This window comes from Neodiprion fabricii, chromosome 4 (assembly GCF_021155785.1).
Source record: "Neodiprion fabricii isolate iyNeoFabr1 chromosome 4, iyNeoFabr1.1, whole genome shotgun sequence".
NCBI classification, from domain to species: Eukaryota; Metazoa; Arthropoda; class Insecta; order Hymenoptera; family Diprionidae; genus Neodiprion; species Neodiprion fabricii.
In genome coordinates, this window is record NC_060242.1 from 6,023,270 (window position 1) to 6,048,241 (window position 24,972).

At 37.7% G+C, this 24,972-nt stretch overlaps 6 protein-coding genes across 15 annotated transcripts in view; 3 read left to right on the forward strand and 3 right to left on the reverse strand.

Annotated features, from left to right (window-relative positions):
* The window catches only part of LOC124180282 (arrestin homolog), a 93,768-nt gene extending 90,079 nt beyond the window's left edge, over positions 1 to 3,689 (forward strand). For all 4 annotated transcript variants that reach the window (XM_046565599.1, XM_046565598.1, XM_046565601.1 and 1 more), the window contains exon 10: positions 111 to 3,689. In XM_046565599.1, the coding sequence (XP_046421555.1) occupies positions 111 to 434 (324 nt within the window). In that variant the 3' untranslated portion in view covers positions 435 to 3,689. The remainder of the gene's footprint in view (positions 1 to 110) is intronic.
* Positions 1 to 6,876, reverse strand: part of LOC124180288 (14 kDa phosphohistidine phosphatase-like) — a 124,532-nt gene extending 117,656 nt beyond the window's left edge. Inside the window, exons 1-3 of one of the 6 annotated variants that reach the window (XM_046565609.1) lie at positions 6,610 to 6,876; positions 6,419 to 6,519; positions 5,729 to 5,905 (exon numbers count right to left, since the gene is read on the reverse strand). In XM_046565609.1, the coding sequence (XP_046421565.1) occupies positions 5,729 to 5,867 (139 nt within the window). In that variant the 5' untranslated portion in view covers positions 5,868 to 5,905; positions 6,419 to 6,519; positions 6,610 to 6,876. The other 5 variants (XM_046565610.1, XM_046565611.1, XM_046565614.1 and 2 more) reach the window with 5 other exon arrangements.
* Positions 6,877 to 8,281: 1,405 nt separating this feature from the next.
* On the reverse strand, positions 8,282 to 11,646 carry LOC124180287. The gene is made up of 6 exons (XM_046565607.1): positions 11,559 to 11,646; positions 10,062 to 10,097; positions 9,666 to 9,865; positions 9,410 to 9,539; positions 8,854 to 9,006; positions 8,282 to 8,620 (listed from the first exon to the last, which is right to left on the reverse strand). Exons 1-6 carry the CDS (start codon positions 11,593 to 11,595, stop codon positions 8,343 to 8,345), a joined length of 834 nt encoding a protein of 277 aa, XP_046421563.1. The 5' UTR covers positions 11,596 to 11,646; the 3' UTR covers positions 8,282 to 8,342.
* LOC124180284 lies at positions 10,086 to 23,473 on the forward strand. Of its 2 annotated transcripts, none has more exons than XR_006870232.1 (3): positions 10,086 to 10,217; positions 22,851 to 23,102; positions 23,204 to 23,473. XR_006870232.1 is itself a non-coding variant. In XM_046565604.1 (3 exons), the coding sequence occupies exons 2-3, from the start codon at positions 14,162 to 14,164 to the stop codon at positions 15,977 to 15,979; spliced, it is 1,215 nt and encodes a 404-aa protein (XP_046421560.1). In that variant the 5' UTR covers positions 10,092 to 10,217; positions 14,143 to 14,161; the 3' UTR covers positions 15,980 to 15,989. The 2 variants fall into 2 exon arrangements, 1 of the variants encoding a protein (XP_046421560.1); XM_046565604.1 differs by lacking the exons at positions 22,851 to 23,102; positions 23,204 to 23,473 and adding exons at positions 14,143 to 14,768; positions 15,372 to 15,989 and having other exon boundaries at positions 10,092 to 10,217.
* On the forward strand, positions 16,510 to 19,269 carry LOC124180285 (ELMO domain-containing protein 2). The gene has a single exon (XM_046565605.1). The coding sequence runs from the start codon at positions 16,815 to 16,817 to the stop codon at positions 17,751 to 17,753; it is 939 nt and encodes a 312-aa protein (XP_046421561.1). The 5' UTR covers positions 16,510 to 16,814; the 3' UTR covers positions 17,754 to 19,269.
* Positions 18,865 to 21,941, reverse strand: LOC124180286. The gene is made up of 6 exons (XM_046565606.1): positions 21,706 to 21,941; positions 21,234 to 21,419; positions 20,964 to 21,111; positions 20,360 to 20,521; positions 20,083 to 20,208; positions 18,865 to 19,274 (listed from the first exon to the last, which is right to left on the reverse strand). The coding sequence occupies exons 1-6, from the start codon at positions 21,833 to 21,835 to the stop codon at positions 19,124 to 19,126; spliced, it is 903 nt and encodes a 300-aa protein (XP_046421562.1). The 5' UTR covers positions 21,836 to 21,941; the 3' UTR covers positions 18,865 to 19,123.
* Positions 23,474 to 24,972: the final 1,499 nt, after the last annotated feature.

Here is a 24,972-nt window from a genome sequence, read left to right on the forward strand (position 1 = left end):
TTAATTACACGTTACAAAAGTAACGGGTAGGGTTGAATGTAAAGTTCGATCGCACGTCGCAGCAACAATACCGAGTGATAAAACTAAAGCGAGACTTCGATAATCGACAGGTAAAGCTCCTGGTGTCAGGAATGGGTGGAGAAGTGTCGTTGAAGCTGCCGTTCAGCCTGATGCACAACGACGCGGATCCCGACTTCCTGACGGGCCTTCCGTCGCCGTTGAGAGAGCCGTCGAAGCCGTTGGATTCGTCGACGACGCGGGACGCGAACTTCCTCGAATCGGAAACGAAGCAGCAGCTACCGAAGTCGGAAAGCTCGCGAGAGGAGTGCGATAAGGGTCAGGAGACAAGGTCGACGAACGTCAGCCCGAAGAGGAAGGAGAACATGGAGGACGTTGACCTTATAGAAAGGTGCGACGAGGACGGGGGGACCTGAGACGAGGTTGGGGTGCGCGACAAAGAAGGGGTGCCCCGTCAAACGAGCAAAACTAGCTACTCAAAGAGCGTTAAAAACTCCAACAACAAGAGCTGCAAGGAGGGTTTCAGCATCCACAGAGCGTGGTGCTGCTTCAGACGAGCTTCCTAGTTACCGGGAGAAAATTGTCGAGTTATTGGAAAGAGGACTTCACTGATAAATCAACTTCAACGTCTGAGTCAAAGGTTCGGAGAAGAGGAAAAGAAGATTCGACAAATCTCCAGCCAACTTATTGGCGTCGATGATGGTGAACGCGAATGGAAAAGCATCCCTGCTGTGTGTAAAAAACAAATCTGATCGAATTTCAAACAGGCAAGTTGAGACATGAACAATTGGAGAAAGGGTTTTATAATCCGAACCTTCAAAATGGTTCAACGACCGTGTTTTTGGAACGATTTTAATGGTTTTGGGCTTATTTCGATCACCGTAGAGATTTGCAGAGACGAAATCTTACCGATAGTTATATCATTCCTAGTTACCGGGAGAAAATTGTCAAGGAATTGGAAACAGAACTTGTCTGTTCGTGTAACTGATTCAGGATAAATGAGCTTCAATGTCTGAGTCGAAGTTTTGGAGGAGAAATGGAAGGTTCGACAAATCTCCAGCTAGTTTATTGGCGTCGATGATGGTGAACACGAACACGTCAAAAACAAATTTGATCGAATTTCAAACATGCAAGTTGGGACATGAACAATTGGGAAAAGGGTTTCATAATCCGAACCTTCAAAATGGTTCAACCACCGTATTTTTGGAACGATTTTAATGGTTTTTGGTTTACTTTGATCAACATAGAGATCTCCAGAAACGAATTTTTGCCGATAGTTATATCACGAATTTGCACTTTATAACTATTGGTACCATAACGTAAGGTTTCTTGAATGTTTCCAGACGATTCGTGGTGAACCAATCAGCGACCAGAACGAGCCGAAAAACATTAAAACCTGATGAAAAACGCCAGAGTTTAATTATTGTTAACGTCCCGATTATAAAACCATTTTCAAATTGTTGATATCTTAGTTAATTCCGTGATTGAAAATTTTCTCATGTTCATTTCTGTTACACGGTCGGCTGAAATAACACGGCTTGATATTTTTTGAGCTGTTTTTCTCTCTTTTCCCAACTTTTAATTCAGACGGTGAAGTCAATTCGTCCTTAACTAATCCCACAATATTTGTCTACGTATTACAAATCGAAGAGAACAAAAAAAAAAAAAAAAAAAACATCTATCACACTCAGAATCAGCGTTTCGAATTTTGAAAAAAGTTGCGAACTTGGCAAGCTTTGAGCTTCGGTTACCTACGTTCATGAAAAAAAATTGACGAACCGAGGTGAAAATATAAATAATCACTTAGCGTCAAAGAACGAGGAATGATTGAACCCGGGAACTCGATATAAAAAATTTAGATCATGGAAATTTTTCCAACTTACTCGAATTATTCTAACATGTAAGTGATCATCAATATTTTACAACGTTCATTTAATCAATTACAATGTATATCGTACGATTTTCGCAAAATGTTATGTACTATACGTATAACCGACGAGTAAAACCGATATAGATTTTGATATGGACATACGAATTATAGAGAAAAAAAAAAAAACGAAAAAGGAACAAGTGCGAATATATAAGTAGCTGTTGGTGTAGAAAGAAAAGAAGATAAAATAACATTTTGATAAAGCCAGAGAGAATCTAAAATGTACATATGTGAGAGCGTGCGTGAATTTATAATATACATACATGCGTATGTGTGCACTAGGGTGTGCAGAAAAAAAATTTTTTTTTCGTCATCAGAATTTCGTTAGAGCGTCTCAAATAGAATATTTCAGCCAAATATGAGCTTTTAATACTAATATTTAGAGATGACTATTTTATTTTTTCCATTTTCCATTTAAATAATACGTAAAATAAATCTGAAAATTTTAGAATTTCTTTTTCTCGTAAACGGCTTGACTTATAAACTGTCTAAACACAGATTATTTATAGTGCGTATTATTTCTTACAATGTTCTGTGTTTAGATAGTTTATAAGTCAAGCCGTTGATGAGAAAACAAAATTCAAAAACTATCCGATTTTCTTTACGTATTGTTCAAATGAAAAACGGACAAAATAAAATGGGCACCTCTAAATATCAATATTAAAAGCTCATAATAAGATGAGATATTCTATTTGAGATGGTCTACCGCAATTTTGATGCGGGTTGGAGAGGAACAAAATTTTTTATTTTTTTTTTTTTTGGCACACCCTAGTGCGTGCGGAAATAACATTAACAACAAAGTTACTTGAATTACGTTCTGAGCATATCGAAATATTTCGCGGAAAATCATCGCGAGTATGGATAAATTTATTGAAAACTTCTAAGATCGATTATATTATCTCGGGTTTACAGTGAAAGTATCTATATAAAGTATGTTTCAAACAATTTCCAATTCTACCAAACTCGCAAGCATTCCGAATCACTTCACGATAAATGATTAAAAATTATTGGATAATCGAAAATTAGATATACTTGAGATATGTTAAGGCGAAAATGAAACTTTCATCTCCGTTTTAAAATTCATTGTTAGAGGCATACAATTCGGCAGTATAAATACCTGCACACCTGATTCAATTTTCTAACGCGAAGTCAATATTTGAATAGCTTTAAATCCAATCAGCGCCCAATTTTCTTCTACTATAGGTATTAGAGTGATGTGAGTATACACAGAGAGGTACGATTATTTTCATTCAAATGCCCGAAGAAAGGAAGCGAAAGGGAGGAAAATAACCTGAGCGTTTCTTTTCGCGATTATTGAAATATTGAAGATTTAACCAACGATTATTCGTCATATTTCAAGTTTCTCGTTTCAATTTTCAATAGTTGCCTTTCTACTTTCCAATTTTCTTTCCTTTTTAATCAATTCACATATTTGATTCACTATCTATGCTTCCCATCTTGCTTTCTTGTCGATTTATTTGTCAGGTATATAATTCTATACCGGGACAATCTCTTGAAACTTGAAAATTAACCGCGCATGCGCCAAATAATTCAATCTCATTGGTCGGCCAAATATTCCCGCAGCGATTGTCTGCAATGCAGGCGAGCCAACTTACGCCAAATGTGTACGTTTGAATGTTCAAAAAGCGTAAGCATTAAATTCCGACCGTTGTTTGAAGAATCGACTTTCCGACCCGACAACAAATGCTTCCCAAACCTTTCCGAGTCGCTGCCTCGATTATTTGAGATCCTAACCTCGAAAAATCGTATCAACTACATCGCCGCCAAAAACAGCTTGACAGCCGAAACACGGGATGGCCAGCCTGCACGAACAGTCGATAAAACTCGCGCATGCGCAATTGATTTTCAAGTATCAAGAGATTTTCCCGATATGTACACACACACAAACAAAAAATATTTTCAAAACGCGGGTATATTTCTACTGGAATTATCTTTCATTCATGCATATCGCGAAAAAACATTATACTACTGCCACTAAAATTTGTACCAATGGTACATAATGATATATACACGTAGTCGATTTGTTTGGTAATACGAATGATGCAAAAAAAAAAAAATTACGTGAATCCAGAAACTTATCAGAACTTATTTCAGCTTCTACGATATTTGAGCTAAAATGACTTTCCCGTCCAATTAATGAAACAAATATCCACAAAAAAAAAAAAAAAACTAATTCAACGATCAAAGCATTGATATATTTCATTTTAAAAGAATTGGTACTTTTACTGCTTTTTAGCGAACCAATGGATTTGAAGAAAGAATAAAAAGAAAAAAAAAACAGAAACAAGAAAGAATTGAACCGATGTTCAAAAGGACAACTGTCTTTTAACCGATATTCAACTGTTAAAGATCCCGTATGTCATGCCATTACCATATGACGATTGTACCAACGTCATTATTATTATTATTATCAATGATATACCGATGCTACTGTCATTACTATCATCATTATCGTTATAAACTTCAACTCTTGAACGTCAACCAGGAAATCGTGTCAAACTGGTTCTGGTTCAACCTAAAATTCGTTATCGAAATCAAAAATTTTCGAATCCAAAGCGAAAGACGAAAGAATTCTAGTTACTATCGTTAGTAATAATAGTAATAATAATAAAAATGATGATAAAAATAATAGTAACAACAGTATGATGATAATGTTATTGTTAAAGAAGGTGAATACATTCCTATAATTGATGATACATGTAAATATTATATAATTGTTACTTTTTTACAGCGCCATTACTGATGTTCTCACTGGTATAATATTATGCATCATCTATAATATACCGTATAATCACGTATCAATCTATTGTGCAGATAACATTGTGTGTCAGGATATCCGACTGCAGAAGGTCCAAGTCAGATAATAGATATATACATATATACATATTACACATACATATGTAATTGTAAATCATATTTTTCGAATAATCGGTATTGCCTAATAACATCAACCAACTGTTATACCTGTTTGTATATTTATGAGCGGAAAAGAGGAAAATGGGAGACAAGCGAAAAGAACGAAACGAAAAAAAAAAAAAATGACAAGCAAACACGAACAAAGTTGTACATAATGGTAAATATAGTTTAAGATAAAGTTAATTTGAACGTATAAAGGATAATACAGATAGTATAAAATGAATTTAAAAAAATAATGCACGATATGTAATCCACGTTTGAAAAAGAAAATAGATGTATTCGTTTTTGATAATTTTTTTTTTTGGGGGACTTTTTATTCACTAATATTCTTCTTGTAACCACCGATCACAAGTTGCACAAAATCATGTAACCTTTCTGTATAATTCACGTTTGTGTCTATTAGTTGTAAGAACGTATATTTATTATATGTATAAAATGAATTTTTAAGCAAAATATACACTAAAAATCTCTCTCATCTTTCGATTGTTAATTTCTGTTCACCAGATTGCTCTATTACAGTAGCAGGCAGAAAAATTCTGACGCAGAATCAGCTGACGAGAAATTTTATTCTCGAGTCAGACGAGGATGCCCAAAATTACGAGCACTACCCAAACAGGTTTTACACCGTTTGAGATGAAACAATATTCACGAATATCAAGTCATTACGACTAAGTCATTTATAATAAAAATTGTCATGGATTTAATTCAATTCATATATATATGCTTCAATAAAGTAAAAGCCTTGAACTCCGAGGACAGAAAACATGAAATCAAACAAATGTCAGCCTCGTGGAGCTCTGAATATTGCATAGAAATGATTAAAACAGCAGAATTACGACTCACCATGGAACTCTCTGAGGTATCCTCTGACGATGGTCTTGACCGTATCGTTCTCGGCGTCGAATACATGGATCAAAATGTACTTGAACTTCCCATTATCATCGATGTCTACATCAGGTATAGTGTCGAGTAGTTCGGACATGTTTTCGTCCGGGATTTGCAGCCAATTTTATTGCAGCACTGAAATAGGCGAAAGAGTTAGAGTACTGCGATGAGGAGGAAAAGGGGGACACAAACAGAAGAACAAGCAGAGAAAAGAATGCCAACCCTGGGTTGTCAATCCCATGACAGTTAACGCGAGAAATACGTAAATACGATGCAAAATGCGTCCATTCAAGTGATCCGCATATAACCTCTAAAAACAAAGTACGAATGTTCGATTTTCTGGGCACGATAGACAAAGATAACGAAACTCTGAGACCGATGTGAGTTTGTTTTGATAAAGAAAGGTCAATGGAAATTCAGCGTCGAATATTCAAGCCCTAACACATGCCTAAAGCGCGATTAGCCGGTGCGACGTGAAGTGAGGCGTACTTGAATTGACGTAAACAAAAACATTGAAGTAGCCGATTCGCAGCGAAGCAGGGAGACGGACGTTACATCGAATTACTTAGCATAGTTCGAGGCGCTGAATACGATCGATGATTTCAACTGTCACAGCAAAATTACCGTGTTTTGAACGTCAAAAGTTACCTGAATAAAATCGCCGGGTCCTCCAGTCACACTCGCTTTTGCTGACCTTGACGTGTCGACCAGGCTGCGTTCTTAAATTAGTAGGCAGCGCTATAAACTCCCTAGGACAGAGGTAGAGCTAGTCACAAACTCGGCAGCGTAAAAGAGATAAAGGATTGCTGACATCACTGGCAGGTAATATCGAAGCGAACCCCAAATCAGAGAGGAATCAGAGGCCTGGGGATTGATTCTGTAATTTCACATTTTACATTTCCCACCATCCAAGCATTCTGATCGATTGACTAAACTTTGTAGATGAATCAGATTACTTCGATGGTGGGAAATGTGAAAATTGGAATTACAGAATCGATCCCTTGATAGCCTTTTCAGCAGGCTGCACTGAACGCGTTTTCCCTAGGTTTCTGTCTTTGCTGATGATGGAAAAGCCAAGAAATCGCACTCAGAGCGGACCTCGGAGCTTATACTACTGGAAGTAGCTTCGCACGTACAGAGTCTAGCGAAAGAGTGAGAGCGAGAAAAGTATATATCCCTTGTAATCTATCTCTCTCGCTCGATACCTGATTGGCCGATGTGTTTCCTCCCAGCCGATCCAATCCACAGTATAAGAAACGAGTATTCCATGTATATATCTTACATGCTCTAAGGAGCGGACCGAACGCAGTCAGTTACGAACGCGATGAGAGAGCAAATGCTCGCGGTTAGTTGAGTCTCGACATCAACACCTTCACGCACACGAAAGGTACGTACTACATACATACGTTCCGAATTCAGCTCCCACTGCTATCAGCAATACTGTATTTTTTTTTTTTTTTTGTGCTACCGAATTCTTGACTAGCTCTGCCTCTGTCCTAGGGAGTTTTAAGCGCTTCCAGCTAATTTTGAAACGTACACTAAATAGCTTTTCCAAAGAGAACTGAGAGAAACAGACTGATGCGAAGTCGAAAAGAGATAGCCGTAAAGGTTGCCGGCAATAACTAAACGTTTATTAAATAAATTTCAGGGGAGAACACGACAGAAATCACTCAAAGGGGCCGTAGCTAACAATGTTAATAAATTATTCAACTTAATATTAAATCGAGTGTAGTTTATTCGTTCTAATTTCTCACGGATCACGCATTTACGACCGATCACTTCCGAATCCGTCAACACACTGCTTCACTATCAGTTCGTCTGACCTCTCGTCGGTCCGTTCGATCTCTTGTTTACTTATTTCAACTCCTACGATCTAATCCGTAGAAGGTATTATTCGTTCGCATACTTTCATAAACCTACACGTACATTCTTATTCTAAGGTGCGCAATTCGGTTGGCACCGAATGATCACAATTATTTCAAAATAATGAAACGGGAGAAATAATGACATTGTCTTTGCTAGGTGGTGAGTTGAAATTATATCTACAGCAATCTCGAGTATTGAATACCATAAAAAATCATTGTCGATTGTGTAAAATAAATATAGTATTAGGTTGAAGCTATGTAAACGACTGAAAGTATAAATGAAATCTAAAAAAAAATTAATGAATGAAATAATGAAAACGGTAGCGTGTTTTTAATTTGTAAGCTTCCGAAGCTTACAGGATTAATCAGGTTACGTTTACATCCAAGAAATGTTGTGATTGCATATCACGATTGTCGTAAGAATTATGTCGAAACGAAAGCAATTTAAATTTGCAAATTTTAAGCTCTGCGAAGTATACACGAGCTGCAGGTTATACTTCGATAGATTTAAAACGGAGTATTTTTTAATCTGCCTTACGTACATTTACGTATGACACTAGATATAATATGAGAAAGTGTCAAAACAGAGTCGAGTATCTGTTGGAAATCTGCCAAACGGTGTAAATTAAAGGTTCAAATGCGAATATTTTAGCTTCTTTATAGAATTCTATTCATCGAGAATTATTGTTGCTCATGGATTGTTGCAATCAACATTGGATTTCCCATGGTTTTGAAACAAAGTAAATGTGCATTGCAATTACACCGTACTCCGTAAACGAATCGATTACACACTTAGGGGCCGTCGGGATTGCGGCCTTGACAGCGGACGCTGGAAAGTCCTCATAGTAGTTTCTATTTTTGTAAGTTGTTGATCCGAATCCCTGTAGTGCAAAGCCGATCAGCTGGCCGTCCTGTGCCAACAAGGTCCAGGGCTGAATGGATCTACACTCGGAATATGTGCCCACATCGTAAAAATAGTGAGTGCCTAAAATACGGAGAGAACATTCAACAAATATTCATGGTTACTGTTAGCAGACTGAAACAATATCCGTCCATGTCGTGCAGCTTCATTGATATTTTTGAATTGTGTTTGAATATGGCTACTATAACTCTGTGCTTGTTGGACTGTTTTGCATGAAATACCGGAAGTTACATTTTCTTATCGATATTTGGCACTAATTATTGATTAAAAATATTCTATGATCAACGGTGGATTACCCATTCCTGGAACGCAGTTTCCTTCCCTCCATGCAAAACCCAAATATGCCACACGCCTGGGAATTTCTGTAATTCCATCCGTTGTTTCAAACCATATTCCGTCGGTACCGGTGAAACCGTCCGTTTCGCATCGTCCACCAGCTGCAATATCGTCTGAAAAGATGATGATAATTAGATGGACACGCGGTTTGTCTCTAACGTCAATAGCCAGAAAGGAAAGAAACTATTTGCCGAATCGATCATCGGGAAATTTTTTTCATAAAATTTCAATGCTGCTACAAATTTTTACCATCGAAACAAAAGTCGGAGAATATTGCAAATAAGTGAATCGTGAATGGATAAAAAGAAAGCCAGTTAGTCGTACAAGAATATTTTGTAACCGTGTAACGAAACTAAACTGTTCTCAAAGAAAGAAAAATCTCACTGGCTCGATAAGTGCGTGAAGGAAATTTTTTTCCAGCTATGTCAAACGTATATGCAGAGCTTTCCACGCAAACTCGGGAAACGGTTAATCGTGATATTTTTTAATTTCCTTAAAAGCAATGTAGCCACTAACCTGGGGATATGAAATAAGCGGTACTCGTCAAGTACTTTTCGTTGAATATCGTTTTGCTCTGGTAGCGGTTGTATATCGAGAGATTGTGTCTACTTTGCAGATCTGCGATGTCGCTGTAGAGTATCGCCGCCTAGAAAATAATTGGCACACATCTGTATTCAACCAATTTTACCAACCGAGTGGCCCTTGGTAATTTCCGTACATCATCCAGCCGTTTGGCCAACTGTGAGTATGACAACGCGCAAATAATGATCACCTGTATTGCGGCAATGTTCCCGTAAGTGTCGTATTCGAGACAGATGCGACCATCACCTTCCCGGCAATACACGGACAAATTCAAGGAAGTGACACCTGACACTTCGACCCAGCCCTCGGAAATGGCATCGACTTTCGTACGAGGCATCTGGTAATAGCTCGACAAGTGGCATGGGTCTACCGACTGTGATTTCCACGTGACTGAAATTTGGTAACAATGAAATGTTGGTCGAATCCCGAAGAAAAGTGGAATGAAAAAACGAAAACTTTGCCATTCTCGTTCTGATTGTAAACGAACAATGAATAGAAAGTTTTCGTCTCTTGAGCACCCGATGTAAGAATGTATGTAGAGAATGTTTACATGTTGGAATCTTAATAATCGTAAACGAATAATTACCACGAAGATCGTTCCACTCGACAGCAGATGCCGTGGCTGAAACAATCAATGATGAGAAGTAAATTAGTTTCGTGTTTGAAAAATACGTCATCTATCCACACGCACGGTGATGCCATGGCGAAAATAATTTCTACGTCAAACTACGAAAAACTGCAGGTACGTAGAAAATCGTATAAAAGCGTCAAATAATGGAAATAATCATGAAAAATCGTTGTATTTTTCGCAGAAGAATGTAAATTCTTATGCCAAAATTATAAAAATCTACGTACTTTCTACGAAAAATCATAGAATTTTACGTATAGAAAGTGGATTTAATTTTCTGCTGTAGAATCTCGTAGAATACTACGAGGATTGAAGGAAAATTATAAATATCCACGATTTTTTACGAAAGATAATTTCAATTTCGGACTCAGGGATTATGAATCTTTGTTTCTTGGTAGATCAGCATTGAATTTCGTAGAAAACTGCTACCTTCTGCAAAATATTACAAAAATTTGCAATTTTCTATGAAAAATAATTATAATTTCGGACCCAAACAACGTGAATTTAATTATTTTTTTTTTTTTTACTTTATAGTACTATAAAAATTTCGTTGAAAAGTACAACTTCTTATGAACTCCATGAATTCTCATGAGAGAGTAAAAAAATTTACAAAAACTTGTGACGATCGTCAATTTTAGAATTTGATTTTAAGACGATAACATTACGAAAATGTATGAAAAAGTTTGAAATTCAATTTTCTGAACACCGCTTGACGTCGCATCTCTCTCACAACGAAAACTTATTGCAGTCAAGTTAAGTACTCGGCTAAATTTCGATCTACGTCCGAAAACCGTTCTAATTCTCATATTCCGAGTACGATCTGGACAGATTTAGCGAATCTGTCGTATGTTTCTGGAATCATCTTGTCTTAATAGGGGTGAGTCTTGTAAAAAAAAACTGTAACAGTCACTATTTTGACTACAGACGACATAGATTTTTCTTCCATAGAGCTGTGTAAAATTTATTAGAAAGCTGCGAGTTTCAAATACAAGTGAGAAAAATCATAATAATGTACGGAGAAAATGTGATTTTTTTGAATACGTAAACGAGAGAAGGCTATGCTTAATTTATGAAAATGTGGGATTTATTACGAAAAAGTAAAATACCCTGCCAAAAAGTACACGGTAATCTACGAAAAATGATTAACTTTTACAGAAATTAAGACCGCAGGATTACAGAGAAGTAAAAACAAGCAGGAAAAAAAAGAAAAACTCAGATATGTATCGGGCAAAATTAACGCGATCTATGAAAAATTCTACGACAAAACTGCGAGAGTTTTCCAAAGATTATACAAATTATTAGAAGATTGTACAACAAATTCGCCAGGTTTTATTTGAGTAATTGCAATTCCGGTTCGTTTAATATCACAAATTGTGAAAAAAGGTTTGCGTGCTTATTTATATTTGATGTTCCATAAACTTCTGTTATTGAAAAGCTTTAGAGATGATAACTTACCGGTGATCAGGAACAGTACTGCAATGGTGGTCTTCATGCTGGCAAACTGAACATCAGCGATAGAATGAATTTAGTATTTTTTGACGAGGCCTTATATACGAACCCTCTGAGCGGGTTGAACGACACGGAATTTGAGTACCGTAATGCAAAGAGGGATCTCGCATGAACTTTAATCCGCTGGTCGCTTGTTAATTATTGTCGTCTTGAATAGACTGATCTTTAAACAAAGACCGGAGCTTTCAAATACAAGTTGAATGTAAAGGACAGCGCTAATCTGTGCCGGGTTCTCTTCAATTCTCTCTTCAATTGGGACAAAATTTTTCAAACGTATCCCGTACTCCTCGAATCATCGCCTTTTGTTACATGACCCGAATTAATAATAAATTTCGCGCACTTACGCGATGCCTTTTAATTCTGTTTACAATCCATTATTCGGCGAAATACGTTTGGCGCATTTAAAGTTTGATAAAATACTCGGTATTTTCACAGATGATTCCAGATATCTTCCATAAAACATGAAAAGAGCCTAGGTTGCGTAACTTTTTCTAACGCTTGCAATGCGTGATATAAGCGTGATTGTTCTCCGGTTAATTAATTTTTACAAATACAATCAAATAAATAAATTTGCAGTCCCGTTCGTTTCTGTACAACTTGTGTCCTGAGTCAATAATTGCAAATTTTTGGTTCATTCTTCTATCAAGACTGTGCGATAATGTCATTAAAAATATTGCGAAAGCGCAAGCAAATTTGAAACTGAGGAATTGTAATTAGAATTTATAAAATTAAAACCCATGTGTCATACGTGTATTAATTGACATAGACTACGACAGAAATTGCGCTTTGTATTCAACCAATTCTTAGGCTTCGGTTTATAATTCTTGCGCGTAAATTTGTTCTATCGAATATGGCTTTTAGTCGAGGAAATAAAGCAATGGACTGTCGATTTTTTGAGCAGTAAGACGGATTTTAATGCGGTTTTTTGCATTCGCTTCGTAAGAGCGCCTACAAGCTTTGTGAACTAAATTGATTAATTAATTTTTTGAAAATGCATTATGGCATTAATAATATGCATTTTGCAAGTGCACTTCCAAGAGACACTAAATAAAAAATTTGCTACTCGGGGGTTTTTGGGGTCGCTGAACACGAATATCGCCACGGCAACCGTCTCCGAGGTACCTGGTGCCCATGGTGGACAGTATCAACGTCTTCTCCTAGAGTTTTGGCGAAAATTGTGATCGAATTTGTCGAAACTCGTTGCTTGGGGGTTTTTGGGGTCACTGAATACGAATATCGATACGGCAACCGTCTCCGAGGTACCTGGTGCCCAGGGTGGACAGTATCAACGTCTTGTCCTAGAGTTTTGCCGAAAATTGTGATCGAATTTGTGATTGAATTAAGAACAATATACTTTAATTGAGGTAAAAATGATAATACTCAAGATAATTCCAGAAAAAGACGTTGAAACGTTCACCCTGGGCACCACGTACCTCGGAGACGGTTGCCGTGGCGATATTCGTGTTCAGCGACCCCAAAAACCCCGAAGCAACGAGTTTCGACAAATTCGATCACAATTTTCGCCAAAACTCCAGGAGAAGACGTTGATACTGTCCACCCTAGGCACCAGGTACCTCGGAGACGGTTGCCATGGTAATATTCGTGTTCAGCGACCCCAAAAACCCCCGAGTAGCAAATTTTTTATTTAGTGTCTCTTGGAAGTGCACTTTCAAAATGCATATTATTAATGCCATAATGCATTTTCAAAAAATTAATTAATCAATTTAGTTCACAAAGTTTGTAGGCGCTCTTACGAAGCGAATGCAAAAAACCGCATTGAAATCCGTCTTACTGCTCAAAAAATCGACAGTTGGGCCGTTTTTAGTGCTTTATTTCCTCGACTATTTCGAAAATTTACCGTACGGGTTGTTGAGAACATCTCAGAAAAAATCAAAAGTTGAAATTTAAATATTTTATTACTTATAAAATTTTCTTCGCACGAGTTTGAACTACTTCGTTACAATTGTCGACACTTGAAGTTAAATCCCTGAAATCCTTGTTCAATCTCATGCAGGTTCAAGAAACTTGGTTATTTTTCGTGTATTGGAGAAAAACCCGTTATATGCAACGCTTGAAAAATGACGGTTTGAAGAAACACGTGTGTTTCCTGGTTTATCGATTTATCCCACAATATTTTAAAATTGTATGAGATCTTAATTTCACTGTCAGTAATATTTTTTTACCAATATATATCTTCATATTCGTAAGATTCTCGTTCGAAAAAAAACGTGGTACAAAATGTATTGAACCCAGTCCATATGGATTGACCGATTTGTCACTCGTTTCACATTCGCGTTTTCTGATCAAGCTCTGAATCATGTTTGTGCTGTTTCCTAAAATACGAATGCGGTATGGCTGATGTACGCATATGTCATCGAGCAGGAGCTGTCATTGAAAAACAATATGACCAAGACTTCAAGTTTTTATTTACAAAAAAACATGTATCCAATTTTTTGAAACTTTTACGCGTCTTCGTGTAGCGTTATTAATGAATCACTTGAAAGGTATATTGCATAAATATAACCGTTAGTAAATTACGAAGATTTTAAATGGACAACGAAGTCCCATCGCTGTCGAATATACTGACGGATAGTAATTCGGATGTGTCGATTCAAGACAAAGCGGACCAAAAGTTTACACAAGAGATCGACAAGGATGATTATAGCGAGGAATCCTTATCGAGGGATGAAAGTAGCGGTTCGGCGGCTTGCAGCTCGGCTTATGACCGGCAAAATTTTTCCCAAGTAAATGACCATACGAATGACGGTGAAGATTTGAAAAAATTAACGGAGGTTATCGAAGATCCTGAAAAAACGCCGTCCAAAGATACGATTGTCAACGAAACCGCAATTGGTGACGAAACCTTTTCGCCTCATTCCGATGAAATTTTTGAAAGAAATAAAATCCTTCAGGAACGAATATCCGAATTGAATAAAGTTGTGCAATCTCTGAGAGGAGAATTGCAGAGAGAAATTTCTCTCTGGCGAAAAGAACGTGACGAGTTTCAAATACTTGAAGAAAAAAGCGACCTGTTGGCTCTTGAAGAAGCCACAGCTGCAGCACGCGCAGCGGCCGAAGCATACGCCGCAGAATCTCCTCTGTCCAACGGTTTGGACAACATCCAATTTAATTACTACAATCACACCACCAACTATGGCAAGTTTCTTTTCACATAAGTATGATCAAATTTTTTGTGTAAAATGGCCTGCAGTTATTTCCCTCAAATTTAAATTGTTTTTAAACTTTCAAATTCTTTTCAATTGGCGCGTTCCGAAATTAGCTTCTAGAGCTGTCACACATTTTTTATCTCCATTGCGCAGCCGAGTTCGTGAGTAGCTCTGCCTCTGGCCTAGGGACTTTTCAAACACTGCTAGTTTGTTTCGGAACGCATCCAATGTCGTTTAAAAACATCCTGATTCGTAGACAAATTTTTATAAGTTTGAAGAGTTCAATTTTTGGCATGGTTTTATCTCAACAATATGGCGGCGAAAAAAATAATCAGCTGATCGTTTTTGGTGAACCGTATTAGCATCTAAGCGCAAAAAACCTCGTGCAAGCTATCGGTCTTTTAGCTTGGGATATTGAATGTGTACGGAGTCGAAAATTTGGTAATGAACCATTTTCACAGTTAAATCAGACATGTTTCGTGGACCGTTTTACGCTGCGTCACAAGATGGCGCAGTTGAAAGTCTGGAATTTTAGATTGAATTCCAGTTGCGCTTCCGCGACTAAATCGCTTTGAACACTCGTATTTTTCAGGTAACATTCTCGACGTAAATCCAGAACAAACGCTGAGCGAGTTAACGATTCTAGAGTACGAAAAGAAGCTTGCAAAGTACCAGGATGCCCTAGCGTTAGCTCAGGCCGAAAAGCGATACAACATGCGCCGTCAGCTGGCCGCGAATACTTATCGTCACAAATTGATGGAAGTCGAACGTCTCTGCGACGAAGAATTGGAAAAGATCAGGCAAAATGCGAATTCCCTTCAGCCCTTGAAGCAAATGGTTTCGCAATGGTACAGCGACGATCGTTGCGGTGGCGACGTTGACAAATCGGGTAATCCTTCGGACCAGCTTCAGAAGTCTTTTTCCTTTTCATCTCAAAATGGTTACACGAGGACCACGTACTGTGATATACCGCGTGTTGCTAGAGTCGACGCTGAGGTCAATATGGCGCCAGAAATCTTTGTCGCAAAATTTAATCTCTGTCAATCCGATTATCCGTCGACCAGCATAGAGAGCGGTTCAAGTTGGATCACCGAATCTGATTATAATTTGAAAAGTGTAAACGGCGCTGCGGCTAATCCGCCTCATTGGAAGACTTCGCATTACAATCTGTCCACGTCAATCATGAATGGAAATCCTTGAGCGTTTGTATTTTCACGGTGTATCATTTGTAAAAAATTTGCTGTTTTTAATTCCATTTTTTTTTTTACGTGATGCGTCTTGTGCGGTATATGTCTGTAATTTGATAAATTATTCCAATCGAGTATTGGACCTGTTTTATTCCTTTGGTGCCAAGTGCATATTTGTGGTATTTTCATTATAGGCGCTGAAATATATTCTTTGATAATGTATAATAGTGTGATGCGTGCGGAAGCACGTTCAAATTCAACGAGCGCCAACAAATTTATCCATTAGACATGTTTTGAAGCTAAAATGCTCATTCTTATACCTAAATTTTGGTATCTATATTGTCTGGCGTGATGTTTTGCATTTGGAATCTGTATCTACACCTTCGGATTACTCTTGTCCTTGTTTAAAGTGGATTGAAATGTCTTTCAACGTTCTTGTCAACGTCCGTGTACCTCACAGAAATTCAAATTTAGCGCTAAAACAAATTCCCATTCATAAACAAGGAACGACAAGCCTTCGATCATGTTCCGCCATTCCGCGTCTACAGTCTGTATACATCAATACAACGATCAAACTCCTCATCGTAACTAACCTCAAAAAATTCCAATCACATCGAGCTGCGCGGTTCTTCCGGTTGTTTCGACGCTGCTCGAAGCGTCACAGTTTTTCTTATCCCCAAAAGTAATGCTGATCGATATCCCTCCTGAAATATCCTCGCGATAGGGGTTGAACCCATCAACGGTGAAATGAAGGGACTGCACAGCGTCGGTGACGAAGTAGATTTGAGCGCCGAAGAGCGCCGGGGGTGACAGTGAAGTTTCTAAAATCATCGCCGATCGCCGACAAGATGTATCACTACTTATGGTCATTGTTATTCTGGTATTTCCGACCGTTGATCAAATGGTTTTTGCATCGTACAACGCAGATGTGTGAACTCCAGCGAATCTGCTACGGCGAGCCGGCGGGTGCTCGGAGGATTCTCGCTGTCGAGGAGAGCCTCAGGAATTCCCGTAACCCGGACATAAAGTCGCTGGTTCTTTACCTGGACGGCGTTAGCGACAGGCGGGAAATAACCACCAAGTCAGAGCGGGGGATACTCGAAGAGGCGATCAGAACGGTGCTGGTAGCCAAGAAAATAAACCCTGTGGCTCATCCAGACTTTGCAAGGTCCTTCGGCAAATGTGTCGAGCTTATCTGGGGCTATCGTCAGCTCTGCATCCACGTCGAGGAGCTTCGAAGGACGGCCTACGACGCGGACAATGCAGAGCACGAACTGATGCTGCTGAAGCTCTGGAACCTGCTCATGCCACACGAGCCGCTCGAGGGACGCGTCACCAAGCAGTGGCAGGATATCGGCTTTCAGGGCGATGATCCAAAGACAGATTTTCGCGGGATGGGAATACTGGGACTCGAGAACCTAGTCTACTTTGCTCAGGAATTTCCCAACGCCGCTAAGCATGTTCTCTTGCATTCCATTCATCCCAGATATGGATACGCCTTTGCCATCGTTGGAATCAATTTGACTAGCATGGCGCTCAGGCTCCTCAGGGATGGATCGGCAAAAACGCACGTCTACAACGCTGCAAAGACCCTGCCAACCGTTAGAGTATTTCATCAGTTTTACTGCTATCTTATGTACGAGTTCGATAGACTCTGGATCGAGTCCAAGCCCAGCAACATGATGGAGTTTTCCACCATTCAGGAAAAGTTTGAGAATAGTATCAGGATTTTGTTGAACAACCCTAAGACTGTATTCAGGGTAAACATCTCTGTTGACAATGTATAACTTTTTACGAATTTTATCGCATATGGACCAAGCTTCACATATTTATGCGCTTCGTACCAGGGTCTCTAATTGTTATTTGTGATGTATGGATGCTGTTTTGTGCTATACATGTAGAGTTGAAAAAGCTGTGCTACACTTCGTTTGTTATTTTGTTAGTTTGTCACTGACTTTGAATACCTTGAGAGCGTGTCGTAAAATTAGTCACGTTTTTGACAATCAAGTCACATAATTATGGTAAACTAAATGTTGAAAATTTTGTTAGATTATTACCAGCATCGTAGACAGACTGCGCAAGTGCAAAACACAGCCCTGGTTTTATTCACTGTTACCTTCTTTGGGATACTCGCAAGCAATGTCACATCTTTCAATACAATCGCGCGTCTATTTTGTATTTAGATAATGGTATCGCGGTGGTTTTGGGTACATTGTACATTCCTCAATAGCTCATCAAATTCCTCTTTGGAATACATATTACAGTTTTGTATTTTTTATGCAAAAGGGATGAATATATTTTTTTAACACAGGGTTTCATCTGAAACCAATTTTGGTGCTTCGAGAATAACAGGATGCGAGGCAGGGGGGGGGGATCTTTTTATCAAGCTCTGCAGTAATTTTAATGCATCAATAAGGGACATCACGTTGCGTATAAACGTGGTTGTGCCACCTTATTTATTACAAGTTGAGTGCCGAGGTTTTTTAGTACAATAACTAGTTCAATAAATAAAGTAAATTATTAATTGTACACTACCATATTACAGATTGTTTCAACTGAATACACTGCTGAGTTATTGAGTAAAAATTTATAAACTAAAAGACATGTGGAAAGCATTCCATGTGAGAAGTTTTCGACCATACTTTTACTAATCGAAAAGAGCAAAACTATTTGTATCATTACTTTCCTGGGTAATTGCTTGACTTGTTTGCGCTTATCCAGAGGTAAATCAGATATATCAATAAGAAGCTATTTGTACAATAATTACGTGTTCGACATGTGGACAAAAAAATAGTAGAACTATGACAGCTCACAAATTTTCTATTATTGTAGTGCGTATAGCGTAGCACTGAGTACTAAAATGAGCGGAGGATGTTGACTAAAAGAAATTTAGGCTAGTATTTATAAATAAAATATTTATTGCAGTAGCACACGTAGAAAAATGATAGTTTTTGACAATAGACACAATGTACAATACCTGTTTCATATCATCAAATTTTTCAATCTAATTCAAAGATTCGTGGGGTATTAAATAATAACCCTGTCTTATATATCGAATAGCTCGTAGTTGCGTAATGCGAATGATAATTCAACGCTGCGTTATTCAAGTGTACATATATACATGTCCGTTTTGCAAAGTAGAGTCTCTGAGACAGTTTCACTTTCCTTTCTTTGTAGGAACTTCGGACTTGCGTCTTAGTTTCGATGCTACGGAAACAATAACCACAACACCCAACGTTATACTGCCGAGCTTCATTACCCACGGATTTTCGCGCAAGAAATTTGCAATCAAAAGCGTAAAGTCGTCACTGAAACAGAAAATAATATTAGCATTAACGGCATTACTAAACAAATTTCTCGTTTCACTTGACCTTTGTCTAATTATTGTAATCACAGTTCACAAAACCGCGTATCTTAGTATCAACAAATAGGTGAAATAGTAATTAATAGCTAAGCAATTTATTGCAATTTTTAGTAGTTGATGATCTAAATGATTTAAAAACTATTGATAAAGTTTCTAAGATAGTATCCTGTAGAAACTATTAGTGCCTATCATGTGTATAAAAAAGTCATATGTTGTTGGAGGAGATAATTTCGGGCCTTGTCTTGTCGGTATTGTGTTCACGCAATGAAAGAATAATACGAAAAAAATGCTCCACTCGGAAAAAGCGATTGAAAATTATTCTTTACATTGCCAAAATAGTTTTAACATAGAAAGAAAAAAAAAACGAATGGAAATGTGCATCATTAGCTTCAAAAGCTACGAATAAGAAGCACAATAAAAATATTGATTCATGTACATTTATGGATAAGAATTGTATCGATGCTTGTATTACGTGGATTATTGGCTATTAGATCTTTGCCTGGTTATTGATCAAGCAAAGATTCCTTTTCACCGTTAAATATTTGTAATAAAAAAATGTCTTCAGACATTAAAACTTTTAACACCATACCCTGGTCGAGTTTGTGTCTTATTATTTCTTAGCACAAAAATAATAAACACCTCTAATTTCACAATGAAGCTTTTCACCGGGTGAACTGTTGCTCAATATTCCTACGCATCGTGTTAAATCACGATAATTTCGAATAATGACAATTATTGAAAGTGATACTTACAAAGGACTTTGCGGGACTGGAACTCGTTCACCATGAGAATTTTTCCACCAGTCTTTTGCAAAGGAGACGAAAGACTTTACATCGTACTTGGGAATGTGATAACGATACATTTTACCTTGTCTGAATCTGGAAATGGGAATTCAAATATTAGATTCTTTAAATAAAACACAAAGTAGTGAATTTTTAGTTGCTCGTAATAAAATGCTGGTGTTTCTTCTGACGGTTTTTGATATTTTGAAACAAATGGAAACGTCGTGTGTACAAGATCAAGACTTACAGGATGAACGTAGGAACTTCAAACACATTGAATCTTCTACCAGTCGATGCGCCGGTCGTTTGTTTGTTTACACGTGCCACATTAAGTCTTTGCTTCAACTCGGCTCCCACCGCTTCCCAAACTGCACCCAGCCTTTGGCAATCCACGCAGTCTGTACTGTAGCTGGTTTAAAAAATGAAAATGTTGAACGCACATGTGAAAAGTAGAATTTAAAAAAACATTACTAACAAGAAAAGCTTCTTTTCACGGTAGGCGAAGCTCTTTTGAAAAGTAGCTATGAAAAATTCTACTACCTAACAATAAATGAAACTTGTGATCAAATTTCACTATCTCATTTTTATTACATCTGTGAAACAACTTGGAGAAAATTGTTTTATGAAATAAACAGTGTGAAATAGGAATATTGGCCTGCCATAATTTCGTATAAATTCCGCGCGTAATGATCCTACCCTTTTTTGATGTACTCATTTTTCAACGATTCCTCACATCAATGCTCGAAACATTTATATAAAAGGAAATTTTATGAAATTGAGGAAAAGTCGGAGATATTTAAATTCCACGTTCCTTGGCGTTATGTACAATGAAAAATGATCGAATCACTTACAACATAACGAGCCAATCGCCCGTGGTTGCGCCGCTGCTAGCTTGAGTCAAATGTTCGAAAGTATCATCGGTCAGCTCCTTGACGACGGGTTCCTTATTGTCGGTAAAAGTTTGTAGCAGTTTTTCGTCATCGAATTTCGTCAATAATCCTGTTAGAAGAGAAAGATGAGTGAGTAATGTGTTTTGACAGACATTGCGATATTCAAAATCATTAGCACAATTTACATTACAATTTTTCTCTCCTATGTACAAATTAAAAATCTTTATTCACCGTCGTACAGTAATGGTATTCCTTGCCTAAAGAATACCAGCGCCGGTTCCTTGTTCGGACTGTAGAGACGCACCATTTGACTGCTTATCGCTTTGACGACCCATGCTCCCAACGAATCTACCAAATCTTCCCTCAGATGGACCAGCTCGTTTTCGATAGTATCGCATTGCTCGCAGTCTTTTTTCGCTGGAATAGAAAGTGTTGCGAGTTATTATCGTACGATAGCACGAGCAGAAGTTGATTAACTCTGTAAGCTCTGTAACGACGTAAGCTGATGAAACGAGAATCAGTGAAGGTTCCAGATTTATTTCTTTCGTTAACTTGACGTCATGTAGATGATCTGTTGAATCAAGGATCAGATGTTGGTGGAATTTCAGGAATATTGTAAGTGCGAGGAACGAAAGAATCGTGAATTTATTGACTGAAATGACAATTTGTGGAAAGCATTCTTAAAAAGTGACTAATAACTTACTGAAATAAACTACGACGTGTTTCTCGGTTCTGATGAGATTTAAGAGTTCGTCATCGCTCACAGCCTCGAGAGGAGAAGCTGCGCAGCTCGAGAATATTGTCAAAATCACGATCAACGTTGATCGTAACATGTTGGAAATTTTTTTGAATTTATAAAACTCGGATGTTTCGGATTGACACAGGTTGTATTCACCGGGATACAGTTAACAGCTTCCACCTGAAACACGTCATCAAACACCGGCTGACGTTTCTATAATCCGCGTTCGGTCGACTGTGTAACGTTCCGTTTTACCGACTGTGCTGAGTGTCGGTAATGAAGTGTTTGCAAAGCGGGGTTATTATAATACGAATTAATTAAACCAAGCCGCCTGGATCTGAAGTCCAATAGCTGGAAGCAGAAAAAACAATCTTTAACTGGCAACAGTTTCGTCAGATTATACCATTTTTTTTAAACATAATTTCCGAATCAAGCTTGAAAATTCTTACGCACGTCGGTATTTGTGGAAGTTGAAATTCGTTGAAAATTATGAGACTACAAGCAATGAGGAGTGAGAATGATAGGAAAATTTGTAATAAAAAAAAACCGATGCAACTAAATCGTATATAGGTAATTTATTCTTTTTATTTCATTACCTACCTATTTAGTGGACACCCTGGTACCTTCAATGAAAATATTGTACGAAAACAGAATATAATAAACTATAAATGAACGTTGCATAATTTTAACCATTCATGGCAATTCAAAATGAAAAATTCAGTTCAAAGCAGCGAACCGTTCAGTTTTCTCATTGATCATCTGAGCCGAATAAAATTTTCTTCACTATATTGGAACGATTTAAGTTTGCGAGCTGGATGGAAATTTTATTGATTTCTTAAAGAATTATTATTTAAAAATAATATGTCATACACTTAAGTTCATGAGCTGATGATTGAGATCAAATCAATCACAATATATCTTTAACTTCGTATAAGGTTTACCCTTGTGATTCATTTCATATTATTTCCATCTTGCAAAATTAATATTTATTTCGATGAAATTTTGCTTTGCAGATTTATACACTTGATTTTGATGTTATTGAAATAACATTATATCTCTGTATCATATAAGGTTGTAATTACGATAAAATTGGTATTCCTTGATTCAAGGGTATCTCCAAATCCAGGATACAGCCAACCAACACGCGGAAATAATTCGGACCATTTGATTAAAAATATGAGGAGCTTTTGAAAAGTTAGAAAAACAAAATACTGTACTAATTTCGTCTGGAAACCTTCTGTAATCATCCACGAAGTGTAACTGAAGGGGTGGGGAAAATAAAGTGGATGCGACGAAATCCTGAAAATCAAAGTAGCAGCTGTCAAACACCTAGAATGACGATGCCAACTCGGTGCATCTCTGTAAGTCCATAGTTTTGAATGAGTGAAGAAAATTGATATAATTTTCTGTACTCCCGGATTGGAGTCCGAAAAATGAATATGAAGAAGGTGTTTGATTAAAGGTACAAGAGGTCAAGTCCTGCAGGCATGACAAAACTTTGGGAATTTGATAAGGATAAGAAAATCTTTTCCGGACACGTGAGACCCTCAGAGACGTAACGAAGTCATCAGAAAAAGACGTGAGTGACAACAGAGAAATTACAAAAAAAAAGCGTGTGTGTCAGCTCCGACGCACGACTGGAGTTTAGTCCTTACGAACGATAATTATGATATATATCGAATAGAAAAAGAGGGTAAATGAACGCATCTTCCAAAATGATAAGAGAAACAAACATATATCTAATTATTCGGATTATTTATATTACGTCGAAGATTTCCAAATTTTTAGTGCAGATTCGTAATCAGCGACCCCGAAAACCCTCGAGTACAAAATTCAAGTTGATAGTAAGTAAGGAAAAATGTGTGCCGCTAAGGGTTAATATAAGTAATATAAAATATTATATAAATATAAAATATGTATATTGAATCAATTAATCAAAAATAATAAAAACACTGAATAAAAGATCTAGTTGTTCGTATTTGAAATGTATATTATTCATAAATGCAAACGATAAGCTTACCAATTAACCTCATCCACGTGTTTTTCGGATTCTTCTTCATTATCATCTAAATCAATTTTTTCCATATTTTCACATATTTTGACGTGATAACGTCACGTCTTATTAATTCATACGCAGGCACACAACACGCACGTACAAACATACGCACACATTCAACTCTCAGACCAGAGGTAGTGAACTATACAGTGAGACTGCAGCACGGTCAATATATATGTTTGTCACTTTCTATAACGCCTCAAGTTTTCGTGTTACACCTGATTTTACTCCTCATATAATTTCCGTACCGGGCCCTATAACTCAAATCGTTTCTTAAGGAGTAAACTCCAATAAAAACTTTAGTTTTTCGGCGGTAACTTCGATCAATTGCTCGCAACGAATTCTGACGGTGCGCAATAGATTCCTCCTGCGAAGTGACGTCGATATCGCGCATAGAAGAATTGAGAAATAGCCTGACTGTTTTTTTTTTTTTTTTTTGTTGTAGCGAAAAATTTTTCGTCTCAGAATTGAATCGTATGACTCTTTCCCGACCAATTGGACCCCAAGGAACTCAGAAAACGCAGCAAAAGGAGCGTGGGATCAACGGGAGAGAAGATGCGAGGAGAAAAGCTCCTGCTGAAAAATGTCGAAAATTCAGGTTCTCGTTTTTTGGCTGTAACTTTCGATGCGTTGATCGCAGCGTATTGGGACTGCGCCCAATCGATTTCTCTCGCAAAATTACGTCGGAATAGTGCCACAATCAATTCATTCCAGCACTTTTGAAAATCGCGAAAATTTTCGCCAAAAATAGTAAGGGGTTAGCCTTGCTTTTTTTTGAGCCGAAATATTTTTGGTCCCAGATTCGATTCCAACGACCGTTTTCTGATCAATCGGACCCCAAGAAACTCAGAAAACGCAGCAAAAGGAGCGTGGGATCAACGGGAGAGAAGATACGAGGAAAAAAGCACCTGCTGAAAAATGTCGAAAATTCAGGTTCTCGTTTTTTGGCTGTAACTTTCGATGCGTTGATCGCAGCGTATTGGGACTGCGCCCAATCGATTTCTCTCGCGAAATTACGTCGGAATAGTGCCACAATTAATTTATTCCAGCACGTTTGAAAATCGCGAAAATTTTCGCCAAAAATACAAAGGGGTTAACCTTCCTTTTTTTTTGACCAAAAAATTTTTTGTCTCAGAATTGATTCATATGACTCTTTCCCGACCAATTGGACCCCA